General features: G+C 58.5%; 2 protein-coding genes across 3 annotated transcripts in view; one reads left to right on the top strand and one right to left on the bottom strand.

Moving 5' to 3' along the window:
- Actn4 (actinin alpha 4) overlaps positions 1-10,167 on the top strand; it is a 69,761-nt gene extending 59,594 nt beyond the window's left edge. Inside the window, exons 12-22 of one of the 2 annotated variants that reach the window (XM_076839424.2) lie at positions 2,102-2,252; positions 4,172-4,280; positions 4,466-4,606; positions 4,690-4,872; positions 4,962-5,096; positions 6,004-6,183; positions 6,945-7,091; positions 7,762-7,842; positions 8,128-8,193; positions 8,712-8,870; positions 8,981-10,167. In XM_076839424.2, the coding sequence (XP_076695539.1) occupies positions 2,102-2,252; positions 4,172-4,280; positions 4,466-4,606; positions 4,690-4,872; positions 4,962-5,096; positions 6,004-6,183; positions 6,945-7,091; positions 7,762-7,842; positions 8,128-8,193; positions 8,712-8,870; positions 8,981-9,139 (1,511 nt within the window). In that variant the 3' untranslated portion in view covers positions 9,140-10,167. The remainder of the gene's footprint in view (positions 1-2,101; positions 2,253-4,171; positions 4,281-4,465; positions 4,607-4,689; positions 4,873-4,961; positions 5,097-6,003; positions 6,184-6,944; positions 7,092-7,761; positions 7,843-8,127; positions 8,194-8,711; positions 8,871-8,980) is intronic. The other variant, XM_076839425.2, reaches the window with a different exon arrangement.
- Positions 10,168-10,538: 371 nt separating this feature from the next.
- On the bottom strand, positions 10,539-20,605 carry Capn12 (calpain 12). The gene is made up of 21 exons (XM_076837539.2): positions 20,366-20,605; positions 20,029-20,098; positions 19,809-19,927; positions 19,507-19,640; positions 18,552-18,720; positions 17,536-17,610; positions 17,380-17,465; positions 17,237-17,311; positions 16,477-16,640; positions 16,156-16,391; positions 15,767-15,778; positions 15,360-15,568; positions 14,951-14,993; positions 14,809-14,868; positions 14,360-14,421; positions 13,907-13,973; positions 13,758-13,820; positions 13,045-13,123; positions 10,808-10,924; positions 10,649-10,707; positions 10,539-10,565 (listed from the first exon to the last, which is right to left on the bottom strand). The coding sequence occupies exons 1-21, from the start codon at positions 20,603-20,605 to the stop codon at positions 10,539-10,541; spliced, it is 2,166 nt and encodes a 721-aa protein (XP_076693654.2).
- Positions 20,606-24,447: the final 3,842 nt, after the last annotated feature.

Below are 24,447 nucleotides of genomic sequence, written 5' to 3'. Positions count from 1 at the left end.
AGCCTGCTCTTCTCCAACAGCAGTGCCAGATCGACAGCGATCCCCTGATCCTCTCTGCTGGGGACACATGGCGAGGCCAGGAACCTGGCCAGGCAGGGACGGGGGGTGCAGGCCCCTCTCCTGTGCCTCATAAAAGTGGTACCTAGGAGGAGGGCATGATGGCTGCTGCCGTCTCCTGGGGAAGGAGGCTGGCGTTCAGTCCGTATGTTTGTTCAGTAAACATGTCTTCAGCCACTCTCCCAGACAGGCCTGTACGCAGCAGCTTTCCTGCCCGGGGAATGCTCAGGCTAGTGAAGGTTTGCATTTCCCTTGTCCTAGAACCCCTGGCCACACCAAGGAGCAGTTACGGCACCCACGTCCTGCATTCAGGCTCAGCCGTCCCCTGCTGTTTTGCTCCACGTGCTCCTCCTCCATGGCTGCTGGGGTGTCGTGCCTATGGGTTTCCTTTCTGGGCACGTCTTTCAGTGCCCTCTCCAAGGCTCCAGGAAACCCTGGGCAGTGGTTTCCTGAGGGGCGTGGGTGCGATGGCCCACCAGAGCCCTGTCCCTGGGAATGACTGGGTCTGGCCTTCACCTAAGGAGTTTAGAAGTTAGCTTAGTCCCTGGGCCCAGGCCCGGCTGGTCCAGGAGCCTCCACATACCCCTGCCTGGCTAGGCGTGCCCTCCGCCACAGGCGTTTGGCATCAAGCCCTGCCCTGCATCAGCCCAGAGTCCCAGGCAGACCTGCCAGCTCCCATGCCCGAGACCAGAGCTTGTCCTCTGAACCAGAGAAGGGGCTGGCCCCGCAGTGCCCTGCACCCCTGCAGCAGTCAGGACACCTCCTCAGTCCAGTTAGGGGTCTCGGGCTGGTTTGAGCATCACTGCTCAGCGCTGCAGGTCTGAGGGTCCATGCAGGTGCTCCTCACAGGGACCTGGATTTCCTGGAAATGAAACCAAACACCAGTGAACCCCCACGTCCCTCCTCTGGCTGCCACTTGGCCTGATCTGATACGGTGTGGCTGGGCCCGCTCCCTGGTTCCTCAGGCGGCCCCTCCAGCTGCCTGCTGAAGCATGGCCGAGGCCCAATGCTAACCTGCTATTTCTGGTTCCCACCCCAGGAGAAGGCGGTCTGGAGAGGGGAACTGCCCGCTAGCCTCTGTGGTCAGGCCTCCTGAGGGGGTGGGGCGGCTGCTGGCCAGGGAGCGGCGTCTCCCAGGCAGCCCACCGCTTGCCTGCGTGCCAGGCCCTGCCGAGGGGTGGCTGGTAGTTGCCGGACAGAAGAGGCTGTGGGTGGCTGAGATGAGCATAGCACTGGCTCCGCACCCGCCACTCTCACGTCTCCTCGCTGAAGCCTGGACTAGCCCAATGCCATGTAGCTGCTGCTGTTGGCCCCATTTTACAGATGAAGGATGGGACCCAGAGACTTAGTCACCACACGGGGTGGCAGCTGTTTGTCAGGTGCTCTGGGCAGAGCCAGAAGGGGCTCTCTGAGCTGCCACTCCTAGCAAAAGAGCTCAGCTAAAGCAGGGCCCCTTAGGAGCAGGATCCTCACTCCCCTCCCGCAGGCTGGCACACTCCCCTCTGTGCCTTGCAGTCACCTCGCTGGCTTGCAGGGTTGGCTTGAGCTTTTGTGCTGGGTATGTCATTAGTCAGGCTCCAGGACTAATAACAGTGTTCCTCCCTTCAAAGGGCCTCACAGCGACCCCGCCCCACTGCATATAAACAGCCAGAGGACAGTGGGAAGGGTGGTGGGATCACCACCCGAGGAGCCTGGCTCCAAAAGGCTGTGGTGCAGGCTCTGGGCCAGGCTCCCAGGAGAACCCAGATCCTGAAGCTGCCCCTTCCCTGGCCCTGCTGGGGGAGTGGGCCTTGGGCCCAGGTGCTTCTCCAGGTCCTGTCCCACCAGAAACGGGGTCTAGCTTTCAGGCCCACAGACTCCATCCAGAACATACCTGGGCCTAGAGATCCCTGGAGGGCAAGGAAGAAGGTTCTGGAAGTTTCTGGACTCATAGTACCTCCCTCAGCAAGGAAGGATGTGGAGTCCACATCCCCTTTCCCCTCCTAGTTAGACAGCCCATGGCTGCTGGGCTGCTGTCCAAGTGCCTCTGTGCACCCACCCCCAGGGAAGGAGGCCATGCTGAAACACCGGGACTATGAGACAGCCACCCTGTCAGACATCAAAGCCCTCATCCGCAAGCACGAGGCCTTCGAGAGTGACCTGGCTGCACACCAGGACCGCGTGGAACAGATTGCAGCGATTGCCCAGGAACTCAAGTATGTGTGGGCCCTCTACACCCTGCCCTGGGGGGTGGTGGACGCATCCCGGGTCCAGCCTGCTGTGGCCTGGAATGGGGCCCTTGAGTCTTCACCTCCTAGATACCACGAAGGGCCTCTGGGGTAAAACCTTTGGCCCCTTCTGCCTCAGCCCTGAATGAGGAACAAGGAACTCTAGGTCCTCCAGCAGAGAAGAGCTTGCTGACCACTTGACCTGAGTTCTCAGGCTTAGGGGTCCCCAGGCCTCACCCGCCCTGCCCACCATACCAAGTAGGCCCCCAGCCCATGGCGGGGTGGGCCGCTGGTCTGTTGCACTCCCAGCCACTCCTCCCCGAGGAACCGGGCTGCACAGTAGGCCCATTGTTCCGTCCGGCCTCTTCCCTCCTGCTCAGAATACACTTATTGTGAAGGCTTCCAGGCAGCCGGGTCTCGCCCCTCCCTTCCCCACCCTGCAGATAAACTTGTGTGCACAATTAGTACACTGAGCCCCTGGAGCCCGTGAATGGGGCCTTATTCCACCAGCGCAGCGGCCGCGGCAGGGAGGGCCCGGCGGGTGGGAGGCCCAGGCCATTACTACATGGAAAATCCACAGGCCCTAAAGGGGCCGCAAGCCTCCCAAAATAGCCGTCTGCTCAAAAATAGGCTTCTTGGCTAGAGCTGCCTCTTCCACAGCCACCCCTACCCTGCCGCAGTTGTCCCCAAAGTCCTGCTATTCCTGAAGACGGGGACCCAGGCTAATGCCAGGGAGCCCCGCACTGGGCACCCTGGTTTCCCTCCTGCTCCCCTGTCCTTGCTGTGGGGTGCTCTGGGGCTTCCCATCTGCCCCAGATAGTGCTGAAGGGCTTCCACAGGTACCCCCCAGGGTCCTGCATGTCCCTACCAATGACAGCAAGGCCAGAGGCAGGTACCCTCAGGGACTGTAGGGGCTATAGGGACCTGGGCAGGTGCCCCCAGCTGACTGGGCCAGCTGCATGAGACCTACTGCCCTGACCTGGGGCCTGGGGCTTTCTAAACTGTTCTGGAAGAGAGAGGGAGGGTCTTTTGAGTGCTGTCCATGCCACAGTCATCCAAATAATAGTTCCCAAACAGCAGCAGCCCCCTCCCTCGGGGGTACAGCCCAAGAACATACCAAGGGGCACAATGGATGCCCGAAGCCGTGAATAACACCCAACCTTAGGTCTGCTATATTTTCTGTGCATACGTACCTATCGTGAAATTTAATTTATACAGCAGGCACATTAAGAGATTATCAACAAAGTAGTACAATTGTGACAATATACTGGAGTAAAGTTCACAGGGATGTGGTCATTCTCTCTTGAAACAGTCACAACATTGATGTTTTCAAGTCACAGATAACTGTGCAAGCCGAACCTCAGATAAGGGGTCTGCAGTACCATTATTTATTTGCCTGTTAAGGCACCTTACTTTTTTTCTTGAGTATCAAATTGGTTACTTAGCATGAGATTGCATGCTAGTTCCATCTTTTTTTCTTACTGCCCGTTGAAATGAATTAAATCGTTCATGAATAGCTGTTGCTTCTTGTATTAACGAGGTGTAGAGGCTGCTCTGAGCACTTCATGTGCATGAACTGACTGGACACCCCCATAGTCTCATCCCACGTCACAGATAAGAAAATGGAGGCATCTGGAGTAGGGAGTATGCTCATCCAGGATCACTAGGGGTCAATCATCATCGGCCACATTCCAGAGCCCGTGGTTTGAGCCTCTGCACTCTGCCAGGTGTTCTTTAAATCAAGGAACAGCCAAAATCCCAGGCTTGTTAGGGCTGCACTGCCCGCCACTCCTCCTGCCCTGGGCAGCTGATTACTACTGCCCTCCAGTGTTGGCCCTGGGACCCCTGGGGCAGGGTACAGCTACACCCCTTATCTGGGGTCTCATTGCCATTTGCCTGGCCCACAGCGAGCTGGATTACTATGATTCCCACAATGTCAACACTCGGTGTCAGAAGATTTGTGACCAGTGGGACGCCCTAGGCTCTCTGACCCACAGCCGCAGGGAAGCCCTGGAGGTGAGGAGGGGCTGGGTCACTGGTGGAGCCCTGGGCCCTGACTGTCCTTGAGGATGGTGGGTAGTGAGGATGATGCCCAAGTCCAGGGGCTTCTCCTGACCCCCCTTAGTGCCCCTTGGACTCTTCCTTCCTCTACTCACCCGCTGACCTGCCCTCCTGGCTCTGTCCCTGTCCGAACATCACAGAAAACAGAGAAGCAGCTGGAGACCATTGACCAGTTGCACCTGGAGTACGCCAAGCGGGCCGCGCCCTTCAACAACTGGATGGAGAGTGCCATGGAGGACCTGCAGGACATGTTCATCGTTCACACCATCGAGGAGATCGAGGTCTGCCCGGCCCCGGGAACCTGCTCCCTTCTGGGGGCCCAGGAGGTCCAGACTGCCCCCCTCATTCTTACTCCTTCCCTTAGGGCCTGATCTCAGCCCACGACCAGTTCAAGTCCACCCTCCCAGACGCCGACAGGGAACGAGAGGCCATCCTGGCCATCCACAAGGAGGCCCAGAGGATCGCTGAGAGCAACCACATCAAGCTGTCTGGCAGCAACCCCTACACCACCGTCACCCCCCAGATCATCAACTCCAAGTGGGAGAAGGTGGGCCAGAGCCCCTCGAGGGGAGGGCTGGTGGGGCCGGCCAGGCAGGAGAGCCCACTGCCCTGACCACTCCTGCCGCGTGTCCCCAGGTGCAACAGCTGGTGCCAAAGAGGGACCGCGCACTTCTGGAAGAGCAGAGCAAGCAGCAGTCTAACGAGCACCTCCGCCGCCAGTTCTCGAGCCAGGCCAACGTGGTGGGGCCCTGGATCCAGACCAAGATGGAGGTGAGGGTGCCCCCCTTGCCCTGGGCGTGGGTGGAGTAGAGCATGCACCTGGGTGAACTTCTTGGTCAGAAGGTCCCTGTGGCCCCTGGGCTTGTTAGGACCCCTGATCACCCTCCAGGACTAGGAGGGCCACCAAGTTATGTGGGCAAAAGTGACAGCACTGGACAGAAACCTGGCCGAGGCTCGGACAGGTGAGGCTAGAGCAGCCCCTCCCTGTGCACTGTGCCTCGCGCCAGCCGCACCTCTGCGCCTTGGTTCTGTCTCCAGAGTGGGGTGGAAGCTCTCCATTCCCCCCAGCAAATGCATTTGGCCGCTGCTCTGTGCTGGCCCCACAGGAGAGATACCACAGAGCAGTGAACAAGACAGTCTGCACTCATAGCGGCCCCCTAGGGACCCTCTTGAGCCACGGAGTTTGTGGCACTGCTGATAGCAACTCCAACCACCTCCTAGTGAATGTTCGCTGTGGACCAGGCCGACAGTGAGCAGCCTCTTTAAACTCAGCAAGCCTGGGGAGGGGGCCTAGGAGGGCCAGCCTTGGGGCTCAGCACTGTCTCTGCAGCCTGTAGAGCCTTGGACTTGGGGGTCCACGGTTAGGAGCCACAGGCCCAGGCTCAAATCCTGGCTGCCTCTTACTGCGATAACTAGCCCCCTTGAGCTTCCATGTTCCCACGTCTGTGGTCAGGCCTGTTTTAGGTGCAGGCCTCACAGAGGGACCAGGGTCCAGTGAGCTTAGGAGTGTGACGCACATGGCCCACGGACTCCCCATGGTGGCTGCTTTTACCTGAGAGGAGGACCAGAGCGAGTAACCCCTTTAGGTCAGCAGTCCTGTGGCCCAGGACTCCAGGCCGGAGAGCCACCCGGGGTTGGCTAGAGTGGTCTCACCCCTGGCGGCGCTGCCTTCCTGCAGGAGATCGGACGCATCTCCATTGAGATGAACGGGACCCTGGAGGACCAGCTGAGCCACCTGAAGCAGTACGAGCGCAGCATCGTGGACTACAAGCCCAACCTGGACCTGCTGGAGCAGCAGCACCAGCTCATCCAGGAGGCCCTCATCTTCGACAACAAGCACACCAACTACACCATGGAGGTGCGCAGGCCCAGCCAGGCTCTGCCGCTCAGTGGAAATGTTTTTTTGCTATTTAAAATTTGTTAAAGACTAGTTCAGCCCGGCGTGGTGGCGCACACCCATAATCCCAGCAGCTTGGGAGGCTGAGGCAGGAGGATTATCAGTTCAAAGCCAGCCTCAGCACCAGCAAGGCGCTAAGCAACTCAGTGAGACCCTGTCTCTAAATAAAATACAAAATAGGGCTGGGGACGTGGCTCAGTGGTCGAGTGCCCCTGAGTTCAATCCCCGGTACCAAAAAAAAAAAGTCCTATCTGTACTCCCCCATCACCATGGCAACACCTATCTTGGGTTAGACTCACCCAGGGACCTGAAGCATCCCCCAGACCCTGACTGTGTGCAAGGGCAGTGTACCAGCATGATGAGAGTTTTGAAGCTGGTCCCCTTAGTGGCTTGAAATCAACCCTGGTGACAGCGTCTCATCATGCTGGTCCACAAATGCCACAAACCACTGTTTCCCATCCCCAGAGCCAAGGTTGAGCACTGGCCAGCCTGCCTCTAAAGAGCTGCCATGTGAATCTTGGCACAGGGTGTCAGGTCCTTGCCCCCTGCCGTGTTCATCCCTGGAGTGAATGAATCCAATGGTTGGCAGAGGCGGCAGGGAGGCCCCACGCCCCACATGCAGGAGGGTGTGGGGCTGGAGAGGCCCCAAGAGGCCCCAGGGGAGACCCTGACCAGCCACCACACCTGCGCTCACGCCCTGCCCCTGCCCTGCCCCTCCCCAGCACGTGCGCGTGGGCTGGGAGCAGCTGCTCACCACCATCGCCCGCACTATCAACGAGGTGGAGAACCAGATCCTCACCCGGGATGCCAAGGGCATCAGCCAGGAGCAGATGCAAGAATTCCGGGCATCCTTCAACCACTTCGACAAGGTGGACATCCCCCTGCCACGGTCCCTCCCTTCCCTGTCACCACTCCGTCTGGCCCCTCCATCTCTGCATCTGTCTGTACCTTCACATCTCTAAGCATCAGCCGCCACTCAGGCCTGATGGGATCTTAGCCAGTGACGGGGGGGGGGGGGGGGGGGGGGGTGGGGTGGGCACATCCTTGCTGCCTGTGGCTGAAACCCTGCGGCACACGAAGTCCCAGCATTCCCAGGATTTAAGACCTGGCCTGGGAATCTGGCCCCCACACACTGTGTCCTTTAGAGGACCTAAGCACCGAGCCCTGCTGGGCTGATGTGCCACCACCTGGCGTCCATGTGTAGAGTCCAGCCTTAGCACTGCCCCTCTGGCCCTGGTGGCCCTCTCTCCTAGCCCAAATCACAAAGGCAAGAAGAGCCCCCGCTCCCTCCTCCACCTAGGACTGGGTCTCATTGTCACCACTGCCCAGAGGAGGCCAGGGAGGTCCCTGGTTGCCTCAGGCCCCCTGGGCCGAGGCCCCAGCTGTCCCTGGCCATACCCTCATCTGTGTTGCCTCTAACTCTATTTCCCTTCCCCGTGTGTCCCCCCGCCCTCTGCATGTGGCTGGGTCCCCTCCCACCTCTGCGGCCTGGTCTCCACACCACCCCTCCCGCACTCCCACCTTGGATGGCCCCGTCAGGACCATGGCGGGGCGCTGGGGCCCGAGGAGTTCAAGGCCTGCCTCATCAGCCTGGGCTACGACGTGGAGAACGACCGGCAGGTACGCGCACCCTGGGCCCCCGAGGACAGCGATTAACTGCTCTCTCTCTCCTTCTCTCTCCTCCCCTCCCCTTCGCCTCTCCTGCCATCGTGTGTGCCATCTCACGGCTCTCTTGCCACCTCCCTGCCCTCGTGTCTCTCCGACACTTTCCCCCTTACCTGGTCTCTCTGGCCTCCTGTCTCCCCGCTCCCGCCACTGTCCTGTCTGCCCGCTGTGCACATGGGGCGGCCCTTCTTGCCTCCTCTGGGCCTGGCCTCCTCTGCTATGCCTGCGTCCTGGGAGCAGAAGCAGACAGGCAGCATGGACTCCGATGACTTCAGGGCTCTGCTTATCTCCACAGGATACAGCCTGGTATGCAGCCTCTGCCTCCCCTGCCACCGCTCCTCCTCCTCCTCCCGCCCCCTCACGCCTGCAGAGCTTCCATGTCCTCGGGGACACTCCTCCGCCAGAAGGCACAGCCGTCCTGCACTGCTGCGCTTGCTGGGCTGGGGTCCCTCCGATGACTCCCCAGCCCCTCCTCCCCAGAAGTCTCCAGAGACGGGGGGCAGCCCTCCCGCTCTCTCCCTTTTCCTTTCTCTTTCTCTCTTTTCTTTCTTCCCCACCTCCAGAGCTACCTCGTGAGCCTGGGGCGGGGGGCAGTAGACCCTGACTCCCCGCATCCTGAGGCCATGGGGTGGGCAGAGGGGCCACCGAGGCCTGGGCCTGGCCCTGGGCCGCCAGGTGCAAGCTCTGCCTGGCCCACGCCATTAAGGCAGGCTGGACTCCAGCCCTGCTCTCCTCCCCTTCTCCTCAGACCCACTCCACCAGTCCCAGCCCGGTGCCCCTTCCCCACTAAGTGCCATCTGTCACCCGCCCCCATCACCTCGCAGGGCGACGCTGAGTTCAACCGCATCATGAGCGTGGTTGACCCCAACCACAGCGGCCTTGTGACCTTCCAAGCCTTCATTGACTTCATGTCAAGGGAGACCACTGACACAGATACCGCTGACCAGGTCATCGCCTCCTTCAAGGTCTTGGCCGGGGACAAGGTGAGCAAGATGCTGGAGGGACCTGGGGCTGGCAGGAGGGTTCCCTGCAGCAGGGATCTAAGCTGGCACTGGGGCACAGGGTGGCTCAGAGTCCTTCCTGCCACCCCCAGAACTTCATCACGGCCGAGGAGCTGCGGAGGGAGCTGCCCCCCGACCAGGCCGAGTACTGCATCGCCCGGATGGCGCCCTACCAGGGCCCCGATGCTGTGCCCGGGGCCCTCGACTACAAGTCCTTCTCCACGGCCCTCTACGGGGAGAGTGACCTGTGAGGCCCTGCCTGGGAACCCCGACGCCCGCTTCACGGCCTCCCGGAGGGGCCGGGAGCCCCCCCTGACTCTGTATCTATGCAAAGCACTCTCTGCCGGTCCTTGGGTGGGGGTGGGCAGGGAGGGGCTGGGCGGGCTCTGTCCTCTCTCGTTGGTTGGCCAGAGGTCCCCCCATCAGGTGGGGGAAGGGAGACTTTTGGGGTCAGCACCTCTGGTCAGGTAAATATATATGATGTGTTGGTTTTTTTTAATCTATGTGGAGGGGACAATGGATCCCCACAGCAACACAGGTTCCCTCTGGGCCCTGGGGACACACCTCCACATCCAGGTCCCTTCTTTGCCCCTGAGGTCCTTCCAAGGCCTCCCACATCCAGGCCAAAGCCCCATGTGCCTTGTCCAGGAACCGCCCTGCCCTGCAAAGGGTCCAGCAGGGGGCACCACAGCTGCCCAGTGGACCACAGCCCCCCTTCTCCCCGCCATCTGTGATCCCAAGGGCCTGGTCTGGCAGCCGGCCCTCACCCCAGCACCAGCCCAGCCGGCCTTGGCCTTGTTTGGTCTGGTCTCAGATTTTCTAAGGACCAAAACAAAACAAAAAACCCCACAAAAACAGAACAATAAAAATTTTAAAATCCACCAAAAAACAAAAAAAAAAAAATTAAAAATAAATTTTAAAAAAAACCTAAAAAATTAAAAACTTTCAGAGAATTACTATTTACTTTATTAACTTACGGATTTATTATATAAATATATATTCACCTAGCAACATATCTTTGCCGCCTCTCGCTCTCGTAATGAAGACATAGCTGATTTGCTGCCCTCCCCGGTCCCTCACTGATTTTTCTCCTTGTTTGGGTTGGGCAGGGGTCTTTGGGGGCCTCCTGAGGTGGAGGTGGGCTGCTGGACTGGCTGCCTGGTAGTTGATGGTCCCCCCACCCCCTTTTGAGTTTATTCTGATTGATTTTTTTTTCTTGGTTTCTGGATAAACCACCCTTTTGGGGACAGGATAATAAAACATGTAATATTTTTAAGGATTCCTCCTGTGTCCTCCTTCCCTCTGTTGTCTCTGTTCTCTCTCAGGAAAGCACAGGAGCCCATGGTCCCCATCCATCCCATCCAGGAGTTAGATAAGAGGGTGTCACGGGCCCCTCCATTCCCAGGAGGGAGCCAGGCCCAGTCCACACAGGCTGCCCAGGAGGGGCCCTGCAGACCCGGCTCTGTGTGCAGGCAAGGAGACCTAGGTGCACAGAGAGGTGCTCGGCCAGCCACTGGTGGCCAGGCCTCAGCCATGCTCAGGTGCCACCCAGTGAGGGCAGGTGTCTCCAGGCAGGGGGGCGGAGGGCTCGGAGCAGAGGTGGCCTTGTGTCTCCCTGCCTCCAGCAGCCGGTGCTCCTGACCTAACATCCTAGGAGAAGGTGGCCACTTCCATCCACTGGGCAAGAGAAAGAAGAGGCAGGCTGGAGGCAGGGTCCTGGGCGGGCACCAGAGCCACCCTGTACCCGAGCCCAGGCCCACCTGTCTGCGGGTCAGACAAACGACCCCCTCGCCCCCATCCAGGTGCTGGCTGCAGTGACCTGTGCAGAGAAGGGCCGGGTGAATGCCCCCATCCCAGTCCCCCAGCCACGGGAGGCATTCTCCTTGTGCCCCAAGCAAGGGGCACAGGGTGGCACTCACAGAAGATGCAGGTGAGCTGGGCAGCGCAGGACACGAAGCGCTCAAAGTCCACACGCAAACGGCTGTCCCGGTAACGGCTGGTGAGGGCCTGGGTCAGCTGGTTGTTCAGATGGAAGCCTAGAGGGAGGTGCCCCCGTGAGCCCACCCAAGTCCTGGGGAGATGCTGACACCACAGGGCTCCGCTCCCCCTTGTTCTGCATGTGGCCTGGGTTCAAGTCCCAGCTGGGTGGCCACAGGCCGCACCTTACACTTCTGAGCCCGTCTCCATCTGTGAAGGGGTAATGTGACAGTCTGGACCTACACACTAGTGTGAGAATGGAATGGCTTATCATGTTTACTGTGGCAGGCACCTATTATTGTTCCTTTTTTGTTTGTTTCTGTGTTTTTTGGTACTGAGGATTGAATTCAGGGGCACTTAACCCTGAGCCACATCCCCATCTCTTTTTTTATTTTATATTTTGAGAAAGGGTCTCATTAGTGCTGGGTTGTGGCTCAGCTGTGGAGTATTCGCCTAGCATGTGCGAGGCCTTGGGTTCCATCCTCAACACCACATAAAAATAAATAAAGTAAAGGTATGGCATCCAACTACAACTAAAAACAAATAAATATATTTTTTTTTAAAAATGGGGGTCTCACTAAGTTGCTGAGATGGCCTCTAACTTATAATCCTCCTGCCTCAGCCTCCCGAGTTGCTGGTATTATATGTCTGTGCTTTTTCATTACTGGCTTTTTGTTCCTTTTAAGGGCTGTAATACTTTCTCTCTGCCACTGAGCACTGGAGAATAACTGTATGCAAACATTTTCATCAGTCTGACACCAGTCGTTTCTCCATGCTCTACATCAGAAGTAGTTTCAAAGTCACCTTTGCTATAGAATCTTAACAGAGCCTTTCAAAAAAAGGCCACATGATCCTCCATCCCTCAGACACTCAGAGTTGCCTGATGACCCTCTCCTCCTCCGTCCCTACATGTCCAGGTACACAGTTACCAGGACAATTTCACCAGCTTCCACTGCACCTAACTGCACACTCATCCATTTAACAGGTAGTTAAATGGGCACCTGACACGTCTGTAATCCCATCTCAGGAGGCTGAGGCAGGAGGATTGCAAGTTCAAAGTCAACCTCAGCAATTTAGTGATTCCCTAAGCAACTTAGTGAGATCCTATCTCTAAATAGATAGATAGATAAATAAATAGAGTTGGGGATGTGGCTTAGTGGTTAAGCAGCCCTGGATTCAATCCCTGCTACCAAAAAAAAAAAAAAAAGAGCCCTCCCCAGGCATCTATCAAGTATATTTCTGTAGTGCTAGGCTGAGCTGAGTCTCCAGGTCAGGAAAACCTTGCCAGGAAACCTTCCTGGCCGAGTGACCTGCTTCAGGTCTCTCTGACATGGCATCTGCCCTCAGGTGTTGGGGTGGTGGGTGCTGTGCCCAGGGCAGACGGAAGGCCCTGAGAAAGAGCCAGGGCCCTGCGGTTGCCCTCTGTGTGAATTCCTACTAGAGAAACTCTCGAGGTCAGTTTTCTTCTGCCTTGAATAACTCCTGGCAGGTACCAGGTACTCGGTGACAACGAACAAACTGTCAGACCTTCCCCCTGTTCTGGGTCATTCTCTCTCTGTTCCTGTCTCACACTCGGTGCCCTGGTTTGCAACTTTAGCTCATCTTGTCCTACACATCCCTGAACACTTGGCTCCCCACTCTGGGTCTCACTCTGTCACTCCCACTGGGTCACAGTCACCCAGCCACTTTGTGGTGCCAGAAGGGCCGAGATGTGGCTCAGGAACCGGGGGTTCCAAGTGCCGACCCCTCCTTGGCCCTACACAGGAGCCCTCTCACTCGCTTTTCCAACTTCCACGGGCTCCTGCAGCCACCCTGCGCTCCGCCAGGTCACAGATAGGGACTCAAGCAGAGGAAGTTGGCAGAGGACTCCAACCTCAGCTCACCAGAATCCAGAACATTCCTTCACACTGCCCAGAAAGCCAGGGCCTCTCAGGCACCAGCTGCCAGTCTTCCCTTCCTGGAGCACCCCTACCCACCTCATCACCTCCCAGGCCACCCCCCACTACACTGGGGCTCCCTCCCTGCCTTGCCATCTGGCCTTTTCCAGGGTCGCCCAGTCCCTGCCAGGAAATGGCAACAAAGGACTGGCCACAGCTGAGTGGCACCAGAGCTGAGACTGGTGTAGAAGGAGGAGGGCCAGGCCCTGTCCCCATGGCCACCCCAGGGACCCTGTCCACACCTGCAGCATTCAGCGCCAGCCTCAGCTCGTAGGAGTTCATGGTCCCTGATGAGTCCTCATCAAACTTGTCAAACGTGGCCTGGGTGGGGAGTGGAGGTCAGTCGTCCCCCCGCCCAGGCCCTCGAGCAGTGGCTGAGCATGCTGAAGAGGCTAAACGAGGCCTCCGAGGCCACACAGCCTGGGCTGCAGCTGCTCTCCCTGCCACAGGCTCCAGGCCAGCAGCTTAACCACTCTGGGCCTCCATTTCCCCATCTGTGACATGGGAACAAAAGCAACTCAAGGGCCTGTGAGGACGTCGCGCTTCCACCCACAAAGGCGCAGGGAGGGCTCAGTAAATGGTGACTTATCACTGTCATCTGTGCAGAGATCTTTGATCCCTGCCTCCTCACAGGGATCTTTCTGGCCAAGTAAAGGCCCTAGGAAGGGAGGGGACTTGGCTGGGGTCACCACCAGAAAGGGGCTCAGCTGGAAGCTGAGATTTCAACCCAGGACCAGAGACTACTCTCCATCCCTGAGACATTCAGTGCCCCTAGAGCAACCACAGGGCGATGATGGACCAGCTAGGGACATCCCAGCCAGGTCACTCCAAGTAGACATAGAGTGGTCCAGTCCCCGCCCATCCCCACCCCATCCCCCGTTCTCTGGGGCCTTGATGGCCCACAGGGTGTCTGTGCAGGGAGAGGCTGCCCTGCAGGGCCCCCCTCCCAACTTACCTGCCACACCAGCAGGTGGCTCCAGAGCTGCTGGAAGTGGTGCAGGGCCAAACTTGGCCCATGCTGTGGATGGGGGAGTCTGGTTAAGATCAATGTCTCCAGAAAAAAAGAGAGACCCCCAACATCCCCTTATGCACTGCCCCATGTACCCCAAAACACCGCAGCAGCTGCTCACAGGTCCTGACGCCGATCTCTCTAGGGGTCCTGGTGTTGGCCCTGGTGTTGGTCCTGGCTACAAGAAGAAAAATATCAATCCTTGCATGCCAGCCATCATGAGCACTCTGTGGGACATAGCTCCCCACGGCAGGCATTCTATACAGACTCAGAGAGCCTGCGATTGCTCTAACTAGCAGAGCTGGAGTCTGAACCCGGCAGGGAGCTCCAGTCTGCTCACACGTGCCTCAGAGGAGGGGGAGCCAAGTGGCCTTGGCATGGGCTTGCCACAGAATCCACCATGGAGCACGTGCAGGGAGAGGCTGCCAGGTTGAACCAAGGTTCCGGCGGCCTGACCCCCAGCAGCATCATAGAGGAGCACACATGGGGAGCGCTGGGGTCCAGCTCTGGGTTGTATGGACCCCTGGCCAGCAGTCCTCCACCAGAACTCACCAGGTTCCAGGGCAATGCTTAGCAAGGTCTGGAGCTGATAGGCATTGAGTTCTTCCTCCTGGTCAGGGAAAGAGTCGCTTGTGAGGCCCTTTGCTCTGGGCCAGGCCCCAAGCTAGGCTGGGCTGGGGGTGTGACAGAGACTGGGAGAACCCCAGGCCTGTCCTTTCTCAGGGTTCACCTTTGGGTGACAGGGGCAGCTTCCATAGAAGGGCACTTTGGAAAGTTGAGGCATGAGCCTGGCAGGAGGTGCAAAGGAAGGAAAATTAGAGGGTACTGCTGAAGGAAGGCTCAAGGCGGGAAGAGGCTTGGACATCTCCAGAAAAGAAGTTCATGAGAGAGCGCATGGGGGAGCCGGAGGGAAATCAAAATGAGCCGCCTAGGACGAGGGGTCTGGAGAGCAGGAAATCATCGGGAGGGACTGCCCCGCAGCCCAGGGCCCCCTCACCTCCCCAGCCAGCTCCAGAAACAGCTGTGCCAACTCCAGCTCCAGGGGCTTGTAGGGGACCTGCGGAACGGGACAGGGGGCGCTTAGTCCGAGCCCAAAGCCCATCCCTCCCACGTCGCCCCCTCCCACAGCAGCCCCTCACCATGAGGGCCTCCAGGTCGGCGCTGATCACGTCATCGATCTCCCTGCAGATTAGGGACAGGCAATGTGGAGGGGGGCTGTTCCCCAAGACTGGGATGCGGGGCGTGCGGGGTCCCAGCGGGGTAGGGTGGGGTCTTGGGACTCAAGGCACATCCCCGCCAGGCTGCGGGTCGGGACCGGGCCGGGGGTGGGTACCGGCTTGGGATCGTGGGGCGGGGCTGGGGCTGGGCGTTGTCCCGAGTGGGATGGGTGCGGTTTGGGGCGGGAGTGAGGCGGGGCGTGGTCCCGGGCGGGGCGTGGTCCCTGGCGGGGCGTGGTCCCGGGCGGGGCGTGGTCCCGGGCGGGGCGTGGTCCCGGGCGGGGCGTGGTCCCGGGCGGGGCGTGGTCCCGGGCGGGACTCCCCGGCTCACACTGCTGTGTGGCTTCGCTCTGAGAAGATGCGCAGCGTAAAGTCGGCTTCGTCTCCCTCCTGGGAGGCGCTGGGCACCACCAGGTAGTGGCCGGGGCGCAGGCGACAGCGGCGGCTCACGTCGCGACGGGCGCAGAAGACCGAGCGGTCGGCGCGCAGCAGTTTCGGTAAGAGTGCGCGGCTGCGCGGGGAGTCCCAGAGGCCGAGCAGCTGCGGGCAGCGGGGCATGACCACGACCCGCCCGAGCTCCCTCCCCAAGACCTCCCACCCACTGCACCCCAGACCACCTGGCCGAGCCCGCCCGGCCCCCAGACCCCGACTTTTCCCCTCCAGCGCTGGTCGACCAAGCCCCAGGGCTGGTCGCAGGGCTGGTCGAGGGATGGGCGCTGGGCCACATCCGAGACCCACCTCCTCTGGGATCTGTAAGAAGGAAGAGTGTGGCCGCTGGACTCAGCAGCAGCAGGGGTGCCACTGCTCAGAGCCCCCACCTGCCCCTCCAGACCCTTCCCATTTCTTTGGTCCTGGTCCTTTATTGAACCTCTGACCCCCGTACCTGACCCAGGTTCCCTCTGACTCCTTCCCAACTTTTCCCTCCCTTATCTGTGCCCTTTAGTCCCATCTTGGCCCTCTTGGTCCCCCTCCTGGTCCCCAGTCTGTCCCCATCCTGCCCTTCAGTCTTTCCCAGACACCCTCCCTCAGCTCCCTCTCTCCTCTGACCCATCCCCAGTCCCGTCCGTGCCCCTGCAATACCCCTAGAATCCCCTGCCCTCCATGCCTCAGCTCTGCCAGGGCCTCACCTGGAACACGTGGAAGCCCACGGTGAGGTAAGTGAGGCCCTTGGCCCTCAGCTTCCTGCGGTTTCGCTGGATGAGTGACAAGAGGACCGTGCACTTGGGGATGCGGCCCCCCCTCGCTGGGCCCCCTGCCCTGCCTGCCCCCCAGCCTCCCCAGGGTCCCTCCTCATCCTCATCGTCCTCCTCCTCATCAGGCTCTAGCAGGGTCAGCCGGAATTGAGGATTGGTCCAGAAGGTTTCTAACAGAGAAGAGAAAAAAGGGGTTTCCGCCTGGTGCAAGCCCCCACCCCAGCTTGCCTCTCAGGGTCCCCGCTTTGGCCTCACCGGCACTAGGCTGGCTCCCTCCAGAGTTGAAACCTCGTACCCAGCGACCTTGGAAGGTGTGGATGTGCCAGCCACCCCCAGCCGGGTTGGGGCCCAGCACCTCTGGGCTCAGGGAGCAGATCTGGACAGTGTTGAAGTGGCGGAGGAAGTCCTGCAGTTCCATCCTGCACGCGGCAGCAGTCAGAGCCACCCAGGCCACCCCCAGAGTCCCAACCCCAAACAGCTCAAGACCCCAGAGCGACTCCCGCAATCACAAAGCCCTGCAATTCCTTACATACTGCCAGGTACCCCCTTGATCTCCAGAAATCGCTGTGCCTCCAGGTCCCCCAATGTCTCCAAGTCCTCAGAAATGCTCCACAAGTAGCCAAGATTCACAGAGTCCCCCCCCCCCAAACATGGTCAAATTGCCTTTACAAAACCCCCAACCATTGAGACCCTCAGACTCCCAATTATCAACAAGTATCCTTCAAATCCTCAATTCTGCCAAAATTTAAGAAATGCCAAATGTCACCTAACCTCCCTAAATACTACCCAATCCCTTCCAAACTCCCCCAAAGACGACTTTGCTGCCCAATTCCCTAAACATCACCTCGACTACTTCTTGGCTTTGCCAAATAGAGCCGACTCCCAAGTTGCCACTGAGAATGACGGTGTCTCCCTGTTAGGCCCCATCTCCAAGGACATCTCCATGTCCCTCCTCACCCTGAGCCCCCTGATTCAGTGCCCTCCTAGAGGCAGAGCTGAGTCCCTGAGAACTCACCAGAACTCGCCATCCTCCTTCTTCACCAGCAGGGCCTCTCGCCACTCAGCGGGCAGCGCATCCCAGCGTGGGCAGCTGGAGAGGGGGGTGTGAGGGGTGGGCAGGCGGGACCCAGCCACCCACCCACCCCAGGCCCTTCCCACCTGTCACTCCAGGCCCCGGTCCACTCCACACGACCCCATGGGTTCCGCAGTCGCAGCAGCCTCACTTTGGTGAAGCCCAGGGACATCTAAGGACAGCAGTATCGGTAGGGTGGCACCTGGACACCCCCTGCCAGCCTGCCAGTGGGGGCTGCTCACCTTGTGTGTGCCAGTGACTGAATATGCATGTCCCCTCACCAACCCGTCCTCCGTACGGTACTCGCCCCGATCACTCTGGGAAGGGGACCAGAGGCAGTGAGTCTGGGGTGGGGGAGGGCAACTGCTGTCCCCATGCTCCCAACCTCCTGCCACCCAAAGCCCAGCATTGAATGGCATGGGGCTCAGAGAGGGCGTTGGAGTTGGAGAGTACAGGAGGGGGAGGGGGAGGGGGGAGAGGGAGGGAGATGAACCAGACAAGGGGAGAGGAAAGAGGCTCCTGAGGCTGGGGAGACTCAGAACAGAGAGACCAGGAGGAGAGACACCCAGACAGAGGAGCAGGCGCCAAGCAGAGGCTGCTGTGAGTAGGTCCGAGAACCCAGCGCCTGGCGGGGTCTCAGTTCCACACACGATGACCCAGGCTAAGCCCACGAGAATCAATCCTGGGGCTTCTGCTCTCAAAACTTGTCTTTTTTTCTTCGCCACTGAAGATGGAATACAGGGCTGCTCTACCACTGAGCCACATTCCCAGCCCTTATTAATTTTTTTTTCTAGTGGTAGTTGAAAACAATACCTTTACTTATTTATTTTTAATGGTGCTGAAGATTGAACCCAGCACCTCACAGGTGCTAGCCGAGCGCTCTACCACTGAGCCACAATCCCAGCCCTCTTTATTATTATTTTTTGAGCTTTTGGGTGGCATGGGATACCCGTAGCTATGGGGGCCCCTTTGTATCCCAATGACTAAAAAGCCTACCTGAGAGTGAGACTAACTCCATTCCAGGATAGAAAAACACATTTGCAATATCCTCTGAACACCTAGATCCAGCTGTTCCTGAAGCTTTTAGTTAGAAGAGGGAATACATTTCCATCTAACCTTCTCCAGTTTGATGTGTGAGAGAGAATAAGCCAGCAGCAGAAGCTGAGAGGAGAAGGACAGGAAACTCCCCTCCCACCGCACCCCCCCGACTCTGCTCTGGTCCTCCTGACAGGGGACTGTGTGGGGGTCCAGCTCTCACCAGGGCAGTGGCACCCACAAGGGACTCTTTGACCAGGGCGTGGCGAAGCGCAGAGAAGAGGCCTGGAGTGTCCTGCCTCAGGTAGAGCACCTCGCCCACGCCGCCCGTGAAGTCCACGAAGGCCTCGTTCATGTGGCCCCCTCGCATCACCTCATAGGAGCCGTGGAGCCTGTGGGCGCGGGGGCGGGGGACTGAGAATCTCCCATCTGGGGCCTCTGTCCCCTATGGGGACCCCCAGGGGCTATCCCTGAAACTCTCAGATGCTTGAGGTGGGGACCCATGACACTTGCTAGAAACCCTCGGAGCCTCGACAGAGAGCCCTGGGGACTGCGGGGCTGCGCAGTGACGGGTCCTGGGAGTCCAGGCCCTGTGTCCAGAGTTTCTGGGGAGACGTCTGCTTTGGGGTGATTTTTCTGGGCTTGTCAGGCATCCGGAGCCTCGGGATGGGCGAGTAAAATTCTGAGGGTCCCAGGGTTACATGCACTGTTTTGGAGGTTCTCTAGATGAGTCCCTAGACAGGAGAGGTGGCCGGAGATCACAGGTCCCCAAGGGGGAAAATACAAGATTTGGAGAACCGGGGGTCTTTCAGGAGATGTCAGGGTCCTTGGGACTTATGTGAGGGGCTGGGGCTGGGGGGCCGGGCCAGGGCTCAGTGTGGAGCCTCGCCTTGCTCACCTGGGCCCTGGGTTCCATCCTCAGCGCCCCATAAAAATGAATGAATGGAACAAAGGCGCTGTGTCCACTGACACCTAAAACTCCGTGTTTGCAAAAAAGAGCTACTGGGTGAAGGCCGGGCTCCGGAGTGCTTCCCCTAAACATCGGCACGTCGCAACAGCAGGGTTCTGGGGTTGTGACCTGGCGTGGGGTCCTTGGTGGCATGCCTGGGGGACCCTGGAGGTTGGGGACTCGGGGTCCCTGTAACTTGGGGGCCCAGGTGGGGTCTGGGGGTCCTCACTTGGCGTAGGCCTTTTCCAGGAGGGGGGCCCAGAACTCATTCCGCTGCTCCGAGCGCACGAACATCAGCTTCCCCTCGCGCACGGGCAGCCTGTCGTCTACCACCACGTCCACCCAGCGGCCAAACTGCCAGAGCTGGCAGGAAAGGGGACACGGCTCCAACCGGGCTCCCAACGCCAGTCCTCCCCAGCCCCACCCCTGCCCCTGCTGCCCCAGGCCCATAGCCCCACAGGGACAGTGTCCACTGTGAAGTCCATGTCACCACAGGGCAGCAGAGGCCTGCACAGAGGACCTGGCTTCTACCTGGAAGTGGAAGACACCTGCGTAGCCATCTTGGAAACCCTGTCCAGGGGGGACCACGCGGCACAGGAGTCGGGGGTGCAGAGTGAGGGCGGCGGCGGCCGCCAGGAGCCAGCAGTTACCTGGCGGGAGGCTGGGTGAGGAGGAAGGAGGGGACAGGCCGAGGGGAGGGAGGAGCAGGACGGCAGGCAAGGACAGGGCCTGGACGGGGAGAAGGTCTCACCCAGGCTCCCCTGACACACGTCCGTGCGGCTCATGTCTTCACAGATGAACTGGGGCTCGGCGCAGAACTCCTGGGGGGAGGCCAGACCTCAGCCCCGGAGGGAGGGAGAACGGGGAGCTCAGATGCTGCGTCCCCTCCTGCCCCTCTCTGCTCCAGGGTAACGGGGCCTCTGACCAGGACCTCAGCAGGTCCCCGAGCCGGGCTCAGCCTCCCTGGGCCTCCCTGAGTGCCGGATGGCTGGACCTGCTCTGAGACCCAGGGGTCCAGGCCCTCAGCCTCCTCCCTCAGACCCAGCCTCCTCCCTCAGACCCAGGGTCCGGCCCCAGCCCCACTTTACATGGGGCCTCTTCCACTCCACCCCTTTGGCCTTCTCGGAGTCAGGTCCCAGGATGTCATAGCCAAGGGCATCAGGGCCGGCAGGGAAGCAAGGGTCGCGGAACAGGACCCCTGAATCCAGGCAGGCTGCTCGGATTGCCTCGTAGACCTGGCCTCGAAAGGGCTGGGGGCCCCTGGCTCCGGGCCCTGCCTCCTCGTCCACCAGCTGGATGGTGACCTTCCTGCTGCTGCCACACTCCATCTGGACACTCTGATCTCACAGACTGGCCCAGGCCCTTTAACCTCCTGAGTCACAGAGGCGGGGCCTGGGTCCCCTCCGCGCCCCGCTGGGGGTCTTTAGGAGCCTTCCCTTGTTAACACTAATTGATGGTTTGGGTGCCCAGGAGCAGGACGCCTCTTCAGTGGTTTCCTCCCCGGGGCGTGGGGCCTTCAGTTGTGGCCAGGAGAGCAGCTTAATGGGCTTGGCCAACAGCAGGAGGAATGGTGGGCAGAGCTGAGGGAGGACTGGCTGCCAATATGGGAGTGCCAGAAGGAGGTCAGTGTGGGGGCGTGTTTCAGCCTGCGTGACCTGTGGGGCTGTCGAGGCAGGGATGGGGAGGGAGGCGAGGTGACCTCTGTGTTCCCATCTCACTGTCTCCTGTCTGCCCGTGGCTCCCTTATCTCTTCCTCTCTTCTCCACCTCGCTTCTGTGTCTCCCTCAGATCTCTTGGCTCTTGGAACTTCTCTCTCTCTCTCTCTCTCTCTCTCTCTCTCTCTCTCTCCCCGCCCCTCGCCCCGTGTCTCCCTCTGTCACCATCTCTGGACACCCCCGTCCCCCCCTTCCTGTCTGGGAATTGAACCCTGGGCACTTTGCCACTGAGCCACATCCCCAGTCCTTTTAAAATCTCTTTATTTTTCATAGTTTACTTTATTATTTATTTTAAAATTCATTTTGAGACAGGTTCTCGGAGGCGGTGGGGTCTGGCTTCAAAATCACGATCCTCCGCCTCCGCCACTCCCCGCCTCCCAGTTGCTTGGGTCCTGGGGTCCTGGGCGTGTGCCCCCGTGGATCCCCTCCTGCCCACCAGCTTCTCCTTGTCCCTGTCTGTCTTGTGTCTGCCTCACTCTCGGGGCCTCTCCACCCTGTCCTCTGTCCCTGTGATCCCCCCGTGGCTCTATCACAGCGGGCCCAGCTCTCCTTGGGCTCACGTCCCCTAAGCCCATGGAAAGGTGGACAGCCGGGTCTGGGGTGACCACAGAGGGGCAGCTCCACACCTACCTGTCTGGTGCTGGGAGCCAGGGTCCCTTGGGCCCACAATACCCCATGCCACCCACAGGCGCTCAGAGCACGGCCACCCAAAGGGGTGGTGAAGCAGGCTTTCTTCCTGCAGAACTGCCAAGAGCCGCCCCCAGGAGGCATCACGTGGTCCCCGCACTTGTGTCTAAGCTCTCCATGCCTCAGTGCCTCAGTGTCCCCATCTGTACCATGTGGTGATCCTAGGCACTATCTCAGAGGGTTGTTGTAAACAGCAACTGGGGTGTGTTCAGAGGCGCATTTGAGGTATAGCAGCTGCTCAATAAACCTTAGATGTTCTGAGCACATCCTGAGGTTCCCTCACGGTTATGCCCCTCTTCCTTGGTCATCTCCGTCTTCTTGCTGTCTCTTCTCTTCCTTGCCACCCCTCCAGCTTCCCCCCGACCATTTGCCCCTAGGTCCCACTAACGCTAGGAGCAAGTATTCAATAAAACCTGACTGACATCTTGCAATGACCAGGAGTCACCTGTCCTGTAAAGACTGCCTGTTCCGCCCCCAGGTCCACCTGCCCCTGCCCTCTGCCCCTCACTGAAGGGCACTCCTGGTGCTGCAGGGCTCTGGTCACACCCCACCCAGGAGAGTGTTCTACACACCACCTACAACCAGGCCCCAAATGCGCTTTCCCAGGACAGCGGGGGAGAAACCGCACCGACGCGATTGTAGGGATGGCTGCTGTTTTGCTCGCTGCGGAGGGAACGGGCCTCGCGCTGCTGGGCAAGAGCTGTGCCACCGAGGTCTTCAGAGCCAGCACCAGGCTCCAGCGGGGCCGCCGCTCCCCGCAGCCAAAGGGAGGGCATCCGACCTGCCAATCGGCCCAGGGCCACGCCCCCGCCAGCCCGGCCACGCCCCCTCGTAAGGGTGAGCGCCTCAGCCCCACTTCCTCCCCTCTCCATCCTCTCAAGGACCGTGCTGGGTTCCAGCTTCACCAGCCAGGACTGCGCCGTGGGTTCAATCCCCAGGACCCAAAGATGCAGCTTAATAAAGTAAAAAATAATCATTAAAACCCACCTCAGACCAAGAGAAGACATTTTTTACACATATACTATTAAGTGTGTATAGGTAATGAATACAGTAACCGCTGTTCTAAGTGCTTACTCTAAACACCGTGGTCCCTGAGCTACGGTGCACCAAGTAGTATTCCAAGCCCTTCATCCTAGCGTCTCATTTAATCATCGTCTGAGCTTTGAGAGGCAGGGTTTACAGTGATCTCCCATCTTACAAGAGGAAACTGAGGCACAGAAAAGTGTGGTGATTTTCCCATGTTCTCAGAGTCACAGAATAAGGATTTGAATTCAGATAGTCTGATTTACCTCGCAAAAGTCAGTATTCAGAATATATAAAGAGCTGCTATAAATAAACAACAATTACTCCAACAGAAAAATGACAAGACATAAAGTACCAATAGCCAATAAGGATATAAAAAATATAATCCGTATGCTAAGTAGGGTCCCATGAACTAACATCATATCCACTAGATTAGGAAGAAAAATTAAGACATTTGAAAATACCAGTTGTTAGTAGAAATGTAAAGGAAAAGAACAGCTGATGGAGGTGGAACCTGGTCCAGTCACTGTGGAAGACAACTCGACATTCCTCAGTAAATGTCTGCCCCGGATCCTTCCATTCCTAGGTGTGTATACAGTTGGCCTCGTTTCTGCAGGTTCCACACCATGGATTAAATCAATGGCAGATCAGAGAGATTGAGAAAAAAACTGTGCTGAATGTGTCCAGGATTTTATTCTTATTAGTCCCTAAACAACACAGCAGCGAACTGTTACATGGCGTTACCTGGGATTAGGTTCGAGGTCAGCTGGGATTATTTAAATCAATGGGAGGGCTTGGGAGGTGATATGCAAATGACACGCCACGTTACATCCGGGACTTGGGCATCTGCAGGTTTTGCAACCTTGGAACCGATCCCTTGCAGACACTCCTGTGTACCTGAAAGAAATGCAAACACGCGTCCCAGGCGACACGTTCAAGAAAGTCCAGAGCAGCATGGATTGTAAAGAAAACAAGGCCAGAAAAAAAAAAAAAAAAACTGAAAAACAACTCTAATATCTACCATCAGCAAAATGAGCATCTAGACTCAAGGGACCTGCGGGGCTGGGCTATAGTTCTTGGCAGAGGCCTGCCCAGCACGCACTCCAACCCCAGCTCCACAAATAAAAAACAAAACCAAAAAAAGGTATGTTGACTAGTGCTGGGGAGGCCACTAGTAATTTTATGATATTTATGGGTTAGTTGAAAATGTGGAGCTGCATGTTTAATGATAATTATTATTGGGGTTTTTTTCGTTTCAATCTAGGACTCAAATTAGATGGGTTCACTGTAGCTCATGGATGCTTTTTTCCCCCATCCCTGGGGATGGATCCCAGACCTTGCATATGCCTGTAGAGGCTCTACCACCGAGCATGCGCGCGCCCCCCCCACATGGCTCCACGTAAACAGCAGGTGCCCAATCACCACATCCACTGATGTAAGCTGTGATGGCAGAGCTGGGCTGCTGCTCCCTGTCCTCTCTGGTCATCCACTGGAGTGTTACACCAGGGGACACTTCCCTGATCTACTCTGTTTCCCTCAGGGACAGTTCATAAAGGAAAAGTGGAAGGAATCCTCGGTTCTTTCTTCACCAGTTTCCAGAGCATCACACACGCGGTGGGAGGGCGCTCAGTGGCTGGTCGCCTGGCTTGCAGGGCCAAGGGTCCCCCCACGGCACTACAAAAACAAACCAACCCAAACAGTGTCAGAATTCCTTTTGAGAGCTTCAGGGTCACAAATCACCCGGC

This window comes from Callospermophilus lateralis, chromosome 18 (assembly GCF_048772815.1).
Source record: "Callospermophilus lateralis isolate mCalLat2 chromosome 18, mCalLat2.hap1, whole genome shotgun sequence".
NCBI lineage: Eukaryota > Metazoa > Chordata > Mammalia > Rodentia > Sciuridae > Callospermophilus > Callospermophilus lateralis.
Note: the sequence above shows the minus strand (reverse complement) of the source record. Positions and strands in the feature narration are given on the sequence as shown.